Source organism: Raphanus sativus, unplaced genomic scaffold (genome assembly GCF_000801105.2).
Source record: "Raphanus sativus cultivar WK10039 unplaced genomic scaffold, ASM80110v3 Scaffold0848, whole genome shotgun sequence".
NCBI classification, from domain to species: domain Eukaryota; kingdom Viridiplantae; phylum Streptophyta; class Magnoliopsida; order Brassicales; family Brassicaceae; genus Raphanus; species Raphanus sativus.
In genome coordinates this window covers 1-16,242 of record NW_026616162.1, presented here as the reverse complement: position 1 = coordinate 16,242, position 16,242 = coordinate 1, and the positions used below count along the sequence as shown (strand labels likewise).

General features: G+C 30.5%; 1 protein-coding gene across 1 annotated transcript; it reads right to left on the bottom strand.

The window, feature by feature from the left end:
• Window positions 1–5,505: 5,505 nt before the first annotated feature.
• Window positions 5,506–7,734, bottom strand: LOC108847141 (pectinesterase 5-like). The gene is made up of 2 exons (XM_018620329.2): window positions 6,526–7,734; window positions 5,506–6,322 (listed from the first exon to the last, which is right to left on the bottom strand). The coding sequence occupies exons 1-2, from the start codon at window positions 7,622–7,624 to the stop codon at window positions 5,634–5,636; spliced, it is 1,788 nt and encodes a 595-aa protein (XP_018475831.1). The 5' UTR covers window positions 7,625–7,734; the 3' UTR covers window positions 5,506–5,633.
• Window positions 7,735–16,242: the final 8,508 nt, after the last annotated feature.

The following is a 16,242-nucleotide window of genomic DNA, read 5'->3' as shown; positions in this document are numbered from 1 at the left end:
TTATTTTTGTTTTGCAAATGGTTTTACAAAACGTAACGCCTCTATTTCAATTGCGTTTGTGTAACGCTGGACCCTCATCGTTCAATTTAGCCGAAACCATGTGTCATACATCTATTGGGATTTCTCTATTTTTGGTCTATTACTTTATTGATTGATTTCACAAAGAGTTAAAAACTTAAATAAATTATACTACAGTTTATATATTTATACCTCGAGCATTCTTATTTGTTTTAATATGTAAATAAATTGCGAAGATGGTCCAAGTAATAAATGTCTAGGTTTCTTTCGGATCCCAATTCCAATATGAACCCCACGTTTCATTAGCCCATACAGCTCCTGAAAGAATGCCAACGGTTAAAAAGATAAATCCGAGACTAATAATACGAAAAACTCCAATAATCTAATTGTTCAATCAATTGATACCTATAATAATTTCTAGAAAAACTAAAATTAATGTTTTGTTGTAGTAAAATAGAATTTCTTTCGTTTATGTAGTAAAGTACATCAAAAGAAAAAAATTCATTTAATAAAAATTTTAAGAGTTAAAAACTTAAATATATTATACTACAGTTTATATATTTTTATAAAACTTGTTGAGAAATGGTCTAACCTTTTTGGTTACTCTTGGTATGTAAGCTAAATTCGTAAACGAACTAGGCAACCCGAAATATTTCGTTTCGAATCGGGTTCCATTCTGGTTTTCTAGATACCAAAATTTTGAACCCTTCGGATATCTAACCAATTTTGGTTAAAGTTATATAATATTTTTTCGGATTAGATTTGGTTCGTTTTTTATTCGGATTTTTACTCAAGCCTATATTTTTGATTGTTAACAAAATTTTAAACGAAAGTGATGATGGCATATGTGACCTATTTAGTTAATCATTAAAAATGGTTATATGCCCACTTAAGAAAAACAATAGGCTAAATTATAGAAAACATTACCTTTTCAAATCATCAATCGATATTATTCTATTTCGGTGTTTTAACGAAGACAAAGAGGGTTAAGGTCAGGAAAGAAAAAAGGGTTAACATATTTATGTATTTTTATGTTGTACATAGTTTAATTTAACTTATATATATATATATATTATTAAGATCTCAATAATTTTCAATGCAATTTTTATATTAACATATTTATATTTTTATATATTAGATAATTTAATTTCAATGATATATATAATGAATATCAATTAATGAGATTTCATATTCATACGATTTATGATTATTTGTATCTTGTTTAAAGAAAATTAAACCATTGATCACAAAATTATCAATGTGGACTTTTACCCTTTTAGTAATTTATAAGCGTTTTAAAAAATTCAAAATATAACATATAAGAAAAATATAATTTTTTATTATATGTTTAATGTGATTGTTTAAGTTTTTTTTAATAATATAAAATTAATCTAATAAGAGAGAAGATACAAAAATTGTAATCAAATATGTATTATTTATAGTCATTAATTATCATATATACGTTAATCATATTATGTAATTTCGTAAATTTTTTTAAGGAAATAATTTAAGACTACTAATCAATGTGATACTCAGTTTAATAAAAAACATAATATATATTTATTTGTATTGAATGTATCTAGCGAGATATAAAATCAATTTGGACCACCTTATTTTTCAATTGAATGTAAGGCTGACACATAGGACTAATTGACTATCTAACTGATTGCCACATAAGCGGAAGTCTTTTTAATTATTACAAAATTGAGGTTACATCTTTTCAAATATTCATCTATTAATATATAAGGGATATAGAGATGAGTCACGAACATCATAACTACTTGTTTTATCGATTATCGTTAGCGATTACAAAACAACAATTTTGAAATGAACAACAAAAATTATCGGCAATCGCTAGTCGTTATCACCAGTGACTGCCAAACAAACATAACCAGTACGAAGTTGTTAGAGTACGCGAGAGATTAGACTGTTCTGGGATTGTTCATTGAGTAGGCGTCTATGTTCTTCAGAGCTCAATCTTCTTTTTGTGCGGTTCAAGTCAGTAATGTTGGGATTGTTAAATCCATGTCCAACTATTTATTGTCTGATTAGTATGATATTGTCCATTTTAGGCTTTAGAGAAAAGTCGGCATGAATTTACTTTTGAGCTCCATACCAAAATGTTTAGTACTAATAAGAGCTTGACATCTCTTTATATATTAGCTATTTCTTGTCTAATTCTCCAATGTTGTACTTAGTTTACTATCTCACAAATAATTTTCTATATGAAAAATGAACACTTGATAACCAACTCGTGGGTCTTCTTCTTGCATGTTCTCTTCTTCTATGCTATTTAATTAGTTTCCTAAATAGTGAGTACGAGTGAGAGCTCAGTTAGTTTCCAAACGGGTAAATACGAGCGAGAGTTCATAACGGCTTGACCTGAGAGTTTTTGGTGAGCTTGATTCAAGACAAACAATAGGGATTTCGAATAACAAAAATCCCCTTAGTATTAAAATGGAAGCAAAAAAAAAGAATAACCTTTAAAGAGTACTATATTTTCGAGTTTGCCATTTTGATGACGTGTCGGCACGAGGTTCATTCTCAGACCCTTTATGAAAGAAGGCTTACTCACCTTAGGATATTACGGATATTGCCATTGGACAGACATGCATATTCGTATGAAAATGATACATAGTTTCATGTCTGCATTTGTATACAAGGAAAGAAGTCAATTTTGTGAGAAAGAGTGTATCGTCCACGAGATTTTTTCTTTCCTTCCCACTTTCTATAATTTGAAATGATCTTTAAGAAGATTCTGTAATTTTGTTTTGCATATGGAAACCGAATTATGACTCATATTAAATAGAGAGTGAAAAGAACTTCTTTTTTTGGCAATTTAAATCGAATTATGAGTCATATGGAAGTAGCCGTTTATGACTCATATTAAATGGAAAGTGACTTATGACTGTTTTATTTCGGCATCGAATTTTGATTATTCTCTTCCTTTACACTTTCCATTTTTTGTAATTATCTTTACGAGGATTTTCCAAATTTGTTTTGCATATGGAAACTAAACCAAGTCAAATATTAAATAGTGAGTGAATTAGGAACTAAGAAGATTCGTTTTTCCATGATTTGCATACGAAATTTACTGCATTATTTTCACTTTCTATATCCCCTTACTATTAAAATGGAAGCAAATAAAAAGAGAAACCCTAAAATGGTAGAATATTTACGGGAGTGTCATTATGATGACGTGGCAAACAGAGGATGCTTCTCAGCCTATTTATGAAAAAAGCCTCACTGACCTTAGGAAATTACAAATATTGCCATTCGACAGACCTTCCATATATATATTGGTAGATTACTTATCCCAAAGTTCCGTATATCGTACATAGTTTCGGTGCTAACGGCAACATATTTGTATGCTTACTTCACATACACAAATATTATGTTTTCTATTCGATTTCATTTGAACTCTATTACACACAATTTTTTCTCAAAAAATTGTTAATGTTATGATTTTCCAGTAACGGTAATATCTCTGTCGTAATTTTTTTTATATGGATTTTCTTATTATTCATTTACATAAACTGAAACAAAAATTCCATCAAATAAAAGGGGAACCCAACATGCAATTTGTTTAACTTAAAATATGAATATTAATTTCCAACATGCAATTTGTTTAACTTAAAATATGAATATTAATTTACAATTATAACAAATATAAGAAATAAGAATAAGAATAAGAATAAGAATAAGAATAAGAACTATCAAAATGAATTGTTTTCAAATATAAACTAATTTCACGAAATTAAAATTAGTATTATTAATTTTGATTCAATTTACTATCTTGATTTGATAGTTATGATTTTTTCAAAAACATTAGTGATTTCGAATATAAATTAGGGATATTTTTAGCGACCTCCAGATTTTGAATGCAACTTTAGGTAATTGATTCGGTCAATATTGGAATGTATTGATTGCAATCATAAATTCTTATGTGGAAAATGATTTAATTCTGATTGCCGTGAGTTATATTATCTTCTTAATCATTATATCACAAACGGAATTCTTGATTCGAAAGTTTAATATTAACCTAACATATTCTCTATACGTATTTATAAACTTCCAAGAATAAAAACACAAAATTAATGATTGGCTGATAAATTGGCAATCAGTATTGAATACCGTATATTTGATAAATCAATCTCATTTTAATGAAAGATAATTTGTAACTTATATAAATATAAGTCATGGAGGTGCTTCATTGATATCGTCTTCTCTATTCCTTTCTCTCTAACATTCTTTGATAATCATTATATATTATGCTAACTTATTTTATATGTTTTTAATAGGATTCCGTACTATGACTATTAAGGGATTTGGCATGGATGAGCTGGTTACGAACTAAGATTTTATGGTGTCGTTTATTTATGTTTTGTTGCTTTCAATTATGATTTCTTGCTTTCGTATTTGGTGGTTCTCCTTATGTTATCTTTTAGTTTTAAACTTGAAGTTATAATATATTTTCCCCATATATAATTTATTACCACATAAACTTGAATTTATCTAGGTTTCTATTTAATTGACAGTATAATTGTGAAAAGTTGAAGTTATAAACTTATGTTTTATTCCATATCTTCCACTACACCATTCACGTACATTCCAATTTTAAAAATAAATTTCGTTCGTAATATTTCTAGTCTTGTCTACCAATCACAATGCTTATGTTTACCAATTACATCCTAAATTAGGTTGAGATCTGCGCCTGCGCAGAGTGAGATAAGTATTAAAAGATCAATTAAAATTTAAACATATGTATTATTATTTTTTTGAATTGAAAACATATGTATTTTTCATGGTCTGTATTATTTAAAGTGAATTATATAGAATTTAGAAGTATATATATTTTTAAAAAGGAAATAGATTGGATTACATAATATATTGGACCTTATGTAAAGGACTTTCATTCTTGTATATATTAGTTTATATTTAGTGGACTTTCGTCTATAAAATAATTATATTTTGTTGTGCCTTAATTCATAATAGCCTAAAATCAAGAAAAAAATTGTTTTTAAATGTACAAAAAATCGAGTTACGTGAAAGAGGATAATGGCCACGAGAATAGCACGCTACCTAGATGGAATTTCTTTCTATCTCGTTCCATTTCATTCTAATTATAAATATTTTATAACTACATTCCATTTTTTTCCATCAATTCCAAAAAGAATCATTGAGATAAACTTTGATATTCATTCCATCTAAATGATTAAAAAACAATTTGGAATCAGTAAGGAATAAATCATTTAATACAACTTAATTCTAAAAATTGGTAAATCTAGTTACACCCAAAATAAAATTATTGAAATAAAAAGAAACGGAATAAGAAGCACAAAATATGGAGAAAAATGGAATGAAATGCATTCTATTCATTCATGAACATAATTGTAATGATATATCATATTTTGAATATGTAAACATAAAACCAAACAACAGCTATTCTTTTAAAAGAATGTGTCTTTATTCATCTTTCATACGAGAGACAAACAAAAAAAATTATTTGTTATTACAACTTCATTCCCATACATTTTATCCTATCGAAAACAAATGTTGTACTTTTCACCTTTTACATAAACAAGTACTGGTCTTTTTGTTTTTCTTTATACGCTTTATAATCGAAGCGTGACAGGAACGTTACTTTGTTGAATCCAGTTAACGGGACTTAACCAGTTAGCCACAGTGAACTGACTTACTTCACCTGCAGTCCTAGCGATCTTAGCCCAGTTAACTCTCCTATTAGTGTTAGCTCCTGGTCCACGGTTGTTGTATTCAACGTACCTACATGTCTTGTGGTTACTTTCACCATCCCACATTCTCCAACCTTCTGGTCTGATCAAATCACCGAGTTCAGTGTTGATGACCACCGTGGTTGAGTATTTCTTCCATGGCCTTCCCAAGTATGACTCTACGGTCAACCTCTCTGCTGCTAGTTTCCTGTCCGGAACGATGCGGCAGTGTTGGAGGACGATACCGAGTTTCATGGCAAATCCCATTTCGTTTCCGTCGGCTGTGACGGTGTTGTATTGTCCCTTGTTTCCTCTGCGGACGACGATGAGTGAGTTTTGGATAACGGTTGCTGATTTTCCGAAGATGAAATCGACTGTTCCTGAGATGACACAGTTTCTGTAGAATTGACGACCGTTGTTGACGTATAGAGTGTCTTGGTAACCGTCGAATCTACAGTTGAAGATCACTGCACGGTCTCCATTGACTCGGATGGCCACGGCTTGATGTCCATTTGGACCGGCTGTGTTCCTGAATCCGATATATTTCGCTATGAACCCTTCAGATTCGACCTCTACACGAATACATAACATAAGCAATATGAGTTTATTAGTATCATATGGATGTTAATATCTAAGAATGTAAGAACATATACTCCCAAATCGGATGTTTCGTTGGGACGACATAAGAAATATATTAGAGATAATTTACAGCTGTCTATTTATCGTCAATTGGTTTGTAATAGCAATTAGCTAATTAGGGTGTGATGAGACTTACGGACTGTGCCACTCGTAGAAGTGGTGGTTCCAGAACTGAGACCAACACTTCTGTTGTAAGTGATAACGGTCTTTCTTGCACCATCTCCGAACATGAAGATGTTGTTCTTCTTCTTAGGGATGATAACTTGCTCTCTGTAGATACCGGCCTTAATGTAGATGATGCATCGGCCAGGGTTTTTATCGGGACAAGCGTTAACAGCTTGTTGGATCGAGTTAAACTGGCCGCTTCCATCCTTGGCAACAACAAAGTTGGCTCTGATTCTAGCACCACCACCGCGTCTTCGGCCACGTCCAGCATTAGCCAAGAGCTTCCTGTCTGCACCTGAAACCCATGTTGGGACTCCGGTTTCGTCAATATCTTCAAGGAGACGACGAGAAGGACCATCTGGGTCAGCCACAGGAGTATCAACGACTGGAGGAGTTTCTTTGTCGACGGGAGCTGTTCCTTTGTCGGAAGGAGAAAAGACTCCGCTTGTCATGTTCTTGAAATCATCTACCTTGGCGTTAAGCTTAGCCATCTCGCTGACGACGGTGTGGAAGATTTCAACAGCATTGCCAGTGAGAATCTTGGAGTTTGCAATGCCTTCTGCAATAGTCTTTCTCAAATCATCTTCCTGAATATCGTCAAGACAATCGGTTTGGTAATTGTAGACACCAATTAACCATTGTTTAAGCTGGTCAATTTTGCTACCGATCTGGTTAAGATCTTCACCCATTTCCTCAAGAATAGTACCGAGATCCTCAAGCGCGTACAAGAAAACTTTCTTGCAGTATTCAAGAACGGCTTTGTTGTTTGGCGAGATGCTCGAACCCAAGTCTCCTTCGGCTTTACCCGTGAAGTTTGATGATTTGGTTACTGCATCTTGTACAGCAAGAATAAAGGCCTTGATCAGCTTGTTTGGGTCATCGCTCTTCACCGGCTCGAGAGTCTTGACACATGAGGCTTTGTCGGAAGTCCCTTGGCAAATACCTTGAACGGCTTTCATCTGAGGAGACAAGGGAGTGTTGCCATTTTTATTAATAATGACAACGACTCCTATGGCTACTCCGACCAATAGGAGAACAGAGGCCACCGAAACAACAACTTTTCCAATCATTTTAAAATATTTATTATTTTTATTGTTATTTTTTTTTTGCTCCCTCCGGTTTATTGAGGTATCGGAGAGGGAGTGGCTTTATTAGAGAAAAGCCAAGTTATTTAATGACTTGGGGCAGCGAATATTGCAGTGGATTAGGGGGACTTTATATAAGGTTTTGGTTTCTAAAAATAGACGTGCATGGATTTTGCATGGAGCGAGAGATTAACGGTCGACGAATGGCTGAGGATATCTGGTCAAAAAGCTTTAATTAGCTTACGAGACTATCTAATTACTTATGAGGTTTAAATTTGGTCACCACAAGATATATATAGCTTTTACCAAAAGAGATAAACATGGCGTACGTTCCCTGATCAGTTAGAGGTGTGGTGGCTTGACTGACAAATGACAACAACATATGTATATAAATAATAGCTGTAGCCTAGGACCAGCTCCATCGGTTACAACCTGTGAAAGGTTCTAAAACAAAAAAAAATAATGTTATTATAATAATTTAATTTTGTATTAATTTTGCAAAACCAATTGAAACATTAGTGCAGTGACATCTGTCCTTTTGAACTTGCAACCGATTCTTAAAAAGTCCTTTAAGAACTTTTCAGATGTTCTCTCACCAAAATTAATTACTTTTCATTTTTCTTAAATGCTAAGAACCCATTGAAGAGCTTACCAATGGAACTGCTCTAAGCAATATTTAAAAAATCTGTAAGCTGTAATTATGCGCTTAATCTCTAGGCAAAATTTCAAGGTTTATGTGAAATTTAGACATTAAAAACTATTGATTTATTATTATATATATTTTATACTTATATAAGATATTTTAGTTTGATTATAAAATTATTTTGACGAATTATCAAAATTGAGATATATAAAACAAAAATTTAGCAAATTTGTTGAATTTGTTAAATTTAAAATATTTAGACAATTTATATCAATTTGCTTTAAAATAGTTTGAACCGATTTAAGTTGTAAACCAATCTAAAAAAACCATTTTTGTTAAAATCGAGATTTATTGTCTAGGCGTTGCTTAAAACAATTTCTAGAACCATGACTATAAATAAAAAAGGATTTATAAATATGATAACTTTCGAGATTATGAATTTGCTTAGTTGTGAGCTTAAAAATTAGTCTTCTAAGGGCAAGATTATCCGTGGTGGGGGGAGGGTTCTTACGCGTGGCTCCCACCACCTTTTTCAAAAATCTTGGCAAAAGTTCACTAAATAAAAAACGTTTGCAAATGGTTTATTGTACTATTGCAGATCCTACTGACACGTGGCGGCCCGCAATTGATTCAATTAATTTTTTTAAAAAAATCAGAAAAACAAAAAAAACATTTAAGAACCTAAAAACGTTTCTACCGATAATCTTGCCCTAATAGATTAAATGGCTTACGTCTCCTAGTAGATGTTATGATTTGATTGAGGACGATTAATAAAATTACAAAGATGACAATTCTTCTACAAAAAACCTCTAATAGACATTATATATATATATTATAGAAGTGATTTTGTTCATTGTATATTTCTAAAATAGAGTATCTAAAAATATATATATATATATATAGAAGAATGTTAGTTTTTACCTTTATATTTACTAGATAAAAATAACATTTTCTATTATTTGTTTTCTAAAAATATATATAGAAAAACTATAGTATAGAAATATACATTGAGTAAATCTAGTTTTATTATAAATATTTTTCTTTTATAGAAAAATATAAAGATGGGTCGGAGATGATTTAATATAAGGTATTCCATATAGTCTATCACCCCATCATTCTGGATAACCAACAGTGTCAAAACAACAACTCCAATGAAGATTTCTACCCATAAGAATTTTAAAAATGCATATATGGGTATATATATGTATCTATATATTATATACATATGTAATTGCGAGGTCCATCAATTTACGAAAAACTCAACCTAAATTTATTAAATTTTCTTTTAAAAAAATTTAAGTTGGATTTCCCGTAAGGTGATGGACCCCATAATTATATACGTATATATAATATATACATACACACATATATATATATATATATATGCATCTTTAGAATTCCAGTGGTTAGAAACCTCTATTGGAAGTGCTCTTATGAGTGCCTTTACGGTGCATTTTTAGAATTCCGATAGTTAGAAACCTCCGTTGGAAGTGTTCTAATGAATGCCTCCACAGTTACAATACACTGCAAATACCAAAATTTTCCTTTTCTTCAGTTTTGAAATGAGACCATGCTTGTGTTGCTAACACCATGATTTCAGGCCTCTTCACTTTGGTTCAATGAATATCAACATCCTTTTCTTGTCTTTATAAACTTCTTCCTAACTTGAAAGAGGTTCGCGAGACATCAAGCTTGAACATATGGTGTGAAAAAAAATTGTTTCATAATCCTAAATAAAAATTGTTACACCATGTCATCTTCTCTGTCTTTTTCCTGTCGAGTGCCCAGATTGCACACACATTTTCCACACTTGCGCGTACGAAATAGAGTATAATTGTTTATGTTATCCCAAATCTTGTTGAATTTACAGTAATGTGCTTCCACTGTCATGCCATGTTGTTTGCAACAACAACAAGCAAAATCTGCATCTTGTTGAGTTTACCGTAATGTGCTTCCACTGTCATGCCATGCTTGCAACAACAACAAGCAAAATCCGCTTTCATGTTCTTGTTCCTTGGTCCACTGAAAACAAAGAATCTTTTCTGAATGTGCTCTCATATATTTCTCGTCACATCATGGTGGGAGATTTTTTTCAACAACACTGGATCGATTTGCATCTTCATATGTGACACAAACAGTGTATTGATATTTGACTGTCAACCAATCTTCAAAATGTGGTGACCTTTCTGTAAGTTGAGGTATGGACCCGTTAAGGAATTCAAGTTAGTTTAGCAATTGACCGAGTTTTGTCAGAAATTTTAGTTTTTCTAGAAGATTTACATGGAAGTCTTCCACCAGAAAAATAAAAGTTAAATATTATATTTAACTAGACGACTTCTATGTAATTCTTCTGAAGTTACTTTGCAACTGAAAAATAAAATTTAAATATATAATTTTAAATAGATGACTTTCATATAAGTCTTCCGGCAACCCGACTTACACGGAAATCTTATGTGATAACCAAAGTTTGACCAGAATCTCCTAATAAAATTCTGGAAAACTTATGGTGTAAGTCGTCTCCCGAAATACTTACATGGAAGTAGTCTAGTTAAAACTAAATATTTAAGTTTTATTTTTCAATTGCAGAAGTAACCTGAGACGACTTTCACCGACAGTGAAAAGACTTCCATCGAGAATTTAAAAGACTTACAAGAAAGTCTTTTAGCGAAAGACTTTCGTGTAAGTCGTCTAGAGAAAGTCAAATTTCTGACACAATTCGGTCAATTGCAAAACTAATATGTTTATCGTAGATGACTTACCGGGAAGTCTTCTATGGTATTTTCGAGACTGTTTTGTTAACAAAGAAAAGTCGGAAGATTTCCAGAGAAATCGTCTCTAAAAACACATATAAAGTCAATTGTAAAAGTAACTTCTGCATTGACCAGAAAAGTTCTGTATAAGTCTTCTACGACCAGAAGACTTACACGGAAGTTTTCTGACAAACATATCTGGAAGAAAAATCAAGTTGCTTGAAATTCTTATCTTTTCTTTCATCTGGTAAACAGATCTGAGTATGTTGGAACTGATGGAAGATTTCATGGAAGACATCTTGGAAGACTTCCAAGACATATTCCAGAAAGTCTTCCAAAATCTTCCTGAATAAAGAAGACTTTAGAAGACTTCGAAAGAATTTTTGAATATCTTCAAGGAAGTCTTTAAAAACCTGAAACATGTACATGGTATGTGTATGTTATATTGTTTAGGTTGCAGTTTTTGGAGATGAGTGTCATTCTCACTTCTTAGACAAGCCATGCTCACAATTTTCCCAAAGCTTATCTATATGATCTCTAACTCTGTGTGTAATAGTTTTGTTATGATATGTTTTTTGTATGTGTACTCTTTTAGTTGTGGATTCTTTTGTAAATTTGAAGAGATGTTAATGAAAACAATTTGGAAAATGTTTTCATGTCTACAATATTATCTTGCCAAAAGTACTTGGCATTATTTAAGTTATTAATACAACTTCAATAGAAAACACAATGACACAAAAACTTAGACAAATTTACTAAAACTAAGGGAGAAGATTTCTCAATAAAACTTAGTCAAATTCACAGAAGATCAAACATTACATAAGTTCAAACATATAATTTCAAACATGAAGACTTAAATTTTAAGCGCTTAAAATATAAGCGGAAAATTTAAGTGGAAAACTTAAACTTCAGTGAAAATTAAAAAATAAATATCATAAAAGTTAAATATATATATATATATATATATATATTATGATCTAAGAAGACACAATAAACCACATTACTTAATATTTTGAAGTTATTTAACATTTTTGAAAGTCACAGAACATATCTTGAAATTACTTTACACTCTTGAAAATACAACTTTACAAAAAGTAACATAGAAGACTTCCCCATAAGAAGACTTCCCCATAAGTCTTCTCTCAAAAGACTTCTTAAGATGTCACTCATTAGCTAGAAACATTAACAAACATGAATGTTTACAATCTCTGTTTATCACCAATTAAGTTTTGAATTTCATTTAGAAGCCCTAATATTGACTAATATACATTGAATTAACAATAAAAATATTTAAAATAATTTTAGTCTTAGAGAAAATGAAAGTTTATTACGGAGAAAGACTTTTACGGAAGTCTTCTAGAAAATCTTCCGATAGAAGACTTCTAGGAAGTCTACCATATATGTCATTTAGAAATTTTTAAATTTACAAATGAAAACTTTCAGAAAAAGTCTACTTTATAGCAGACTTCTTAAGAAATCTTCTTTTGTAAATATGACCTACTTTTGTATTTGAAAAATACTCAAAAATCTAGAGAATACTTTTGGGATAAACATGTTAGTTTTGCTATTGACCAGAGTTTTGAATTATTTGACTTTTGGTCAATGAAGTCTTCTTACGTGCACATGAAATCTTCTCACTGTCCGCGGAAGTATGTATAGATTAATTTTGCAATTGACCATATTTGATTTTTTTCAGAGAAAACTTTTGTTGAAGTCTTGTTTAATAACCAAAGGTTCAAGATAACAGAATCAAAATCTGGAAGTCTTTTAAATAAAATTAAATGTTTTTGTTTTAATTTTCAATTGCAAAACTAACATATGCAGACTCCCACTGACAATTGATAAGACTTTCTGAGAAGCTTTTTATAAAAATTTAAATTTCTGACACAATTCAGTTAATTGGAAAATTAACTTGTTTATCCGAAAATACTTATAGGGAGTCTACTGGTTTTTTTTGTTAACAAAAAAAGTTGGAAAACTTTCAGAAAAAAATCTTTTCTAAGAATCACACAAAAAGTCAATTGCAAAACTAACATATGCATTGTTTGGAAGTCTTTTTGGTGGATTCGCGAAACAGATCTGATAAAAAATCAAAGAGAATTCTTTGATCCGGGGAGGTTCATGTTTAGCTTCTCCAAATACACGTAACTTCTTAATGAAAGTTGATATACCACGATTTTGACCCGATTTTACCCATGATATATAAGTGTTTTAGATAATATTTACTATAATATAGAGTCTATTTAGAGTATTTACAGGTTCAAAAACGTTTTGGAGAAAAGTGATGATTTTGGTGTCTTTTGGAGCCTTTTGAGTGCAGAACTACACAAAGCATCAGATGTTTAGCTATGGATGAAGACCTTCCCACCGTTATATTTCTCTCTTTTGACACAAGATAGAGCTTTGAGTTAGCTTTCCAATGCCACCGGTTTTAGGTCAATCAGCCTCTTGTAGCAGACGTTATGCCCGTCTTACTGAAGAGTGGTCAGTCTGCCTCGCGAGAAGAAGATGTCGAGAAGAGGAATGCATATCGATCGATGCAACACCGTGCATATCAATCAATATGGATTTCAGAACGTGGGCCAAGCATATTTTATGACCGATTGAAGCCCAGGAACCACCACAAAGTTACCAAAATACTCTTGGACGACAAGAAATCCTATTTATGTGTTTTCTATGCCATTGTTGACGGCTAAGCTTTCTATTAGTCTATTATATTGTTTTCTATTAGGGTTTGGAGAGAAGATCAATCTTCCTTCAGAGATTGATTGGAACTCCATTGGTTTTATCATTGATTTCATATTTATTATTTATTCAGACTATGATTTGTGTTTCTTCTATCATATATGAGTAATTCATCTTGTTAAGTTTAGGGATTTCATGAGCTTAATGTCAAACTGATAATCAATTAGGATTGCTAGATTATCTATAGATCTCTACATCAGGGTGATTTGTAATATTAGGATCTGGAGTAGTTAGAAAAGCACGACAGTATGACTAATTGCTTGAACCTAGAATCATAGGACAATTGAGAGGCACAAAAGTACCATCAATTAACGGTATCCGAGCTCTGCTGGATTAGAAACCTAGGCACATACGACAGTTGGTGTAGGAATCTAGTTGAACATAATCGATTAGGTCGTTAATGCTTGTCTGAGGAAGTATCGATCGACGCTCAGGCCATAGCATCGATCGATGCTCACTCCTTGTTCGCGTGCGACAGCTGGGACAAAGACTTAGGCATCTAATTAGTAATTGCATGCGAAATCTGGATTACTTGCTTATTAAAATCAAGTTCTATAATTGAATCCATAAATCTTTAGCATCCTTGAATTGAAGTTTTGAATCTCTTGATTGATAAATCCCTAAGTCTAGCTATTTCTCCTCACATCCTTTTGCCAAGCTGAACAATTGTCTTGTTCATCTTGTTTACTGCTTTATTAATTGCTATATTATATTTACTGTCTTTTAAACTATTAGCCTAAGTAAATCTTAATATCTCTAGTCTAGTGTGTGCCCTAGCTCTTTGTGGATTCGATCCCTAAGTGCTACAACTCGACTTCTTATTTGAGAGAGTATAAATTACTCCTTAGGGTAATTTGAGTGATATCAAAAGTTATCCACTCGTTCTTGACCAACAATCATGAACCTGAGTAACTTTAATAAACTTATATAAATTTTGAAATAAAAAGTTGGGATTTTGGGATGAATTATGAGAGTGAGTGAAAGAGAAATGGTTTTTGTATGTAAGAAATAAGAATATGAGGTTTTTGTATGTAAGAAATAAGAATATGAAGATGTTGATGTTAATTTTAAGTGTATTTAGAGCTTGAAACTTATTGTTCATGGTCGTTGGTGTAATTGATGACAATGACATTTTCGATAGAAGAAAATAATAGAAGTATTTTTGTGATTAATCTGAACTTTTGGAATAAATATGTCAAATGAAAGTTTTAAAAAAATCATGTGTTAGTTTTACATTTGACTTTGTGTTTTACATCATATTTGAAAAAAAACCAAAATCTTGTATTCATGTTTATTATATATATATAGAAAGTTATAACTACTACCACATTTCTGAAATATTACAAAATGAATATTTATAGAGAAAAAGGTATTTGATATAAATTTAGCAAAAAATATATTATGAAATTTTGCATAAAATATATCAATCCCTATATAAAAAATAGTCATTGCCATATTTAATTTTTTTACCAAAAATATAAATCTTAATATAAGAAAATTTGTTTTGACTGAAAATATTGGATAACCTTAAGTATCAAGATTGATATCATGTCATATTTTTCTTAAGCCATGTCTTTTTTTATTTTTAGAATGAATATATTGATGACCCATGTACAATTATTTCTCAGATAATGTTTACTAGGAGTTTTCATGCACTGAAATAATAATTTTAAATATAATATACTTCCTGAAAAATCAATTTACAATGGGACTTCGATGGTTTTTTAAAAAATCATAAATGTATTTTTGTACTCATATTTATTTTAATTTGATTTAACTATGCCAATTTTATTATTTATTTAAAAAGAGTTAAAATTACATTTATAAGAATAAAGTTTTAACTATAATATAATATATTTTAATAATTTTTTTCATTTTAAATATACTTTTAAGACTTAGTTTATATATGTTTAAATTATAAATTCTAATAATTTTTAAGTTATATGTTTTAACTGAAAAAATAATTTGTTAATTAATCTAATGAAATTATTTAATTAGTATTGTTTTAGTTTTGTGTTTTTTTTGATACACTCTTACAGTTAGTATAGGTGAGATGTGATAATTATACAGATATGATATATAAGTTGATGTAAAAATTATATTTGTAATATATTTATCTTATTATTATTAGTGGGTATATATATTTTTGATATTATTTATAATGATATATGAGGTATTAATTTTTAATATATTTTAATAATTTTCCAAAAATAAAAAATCTGTATGTAAAACTTTTATTAAAGATGATATAGAAGTTAATAGTCATTTCCTTTTTGAAAAAAAAAAACTTACCAAAATGATTATAGAAATTAATAATTATTACCATATTTAGAAAAGTCTTACCATTAAAATATAAATACTTTACAAAAAGTTGTACATGTCATGATTAAGATTGTGACATGCCACACTTTTGAGAACCATGTCATCTTTTTCATATTGAAATTGAATGTGATGATGAGAAATGT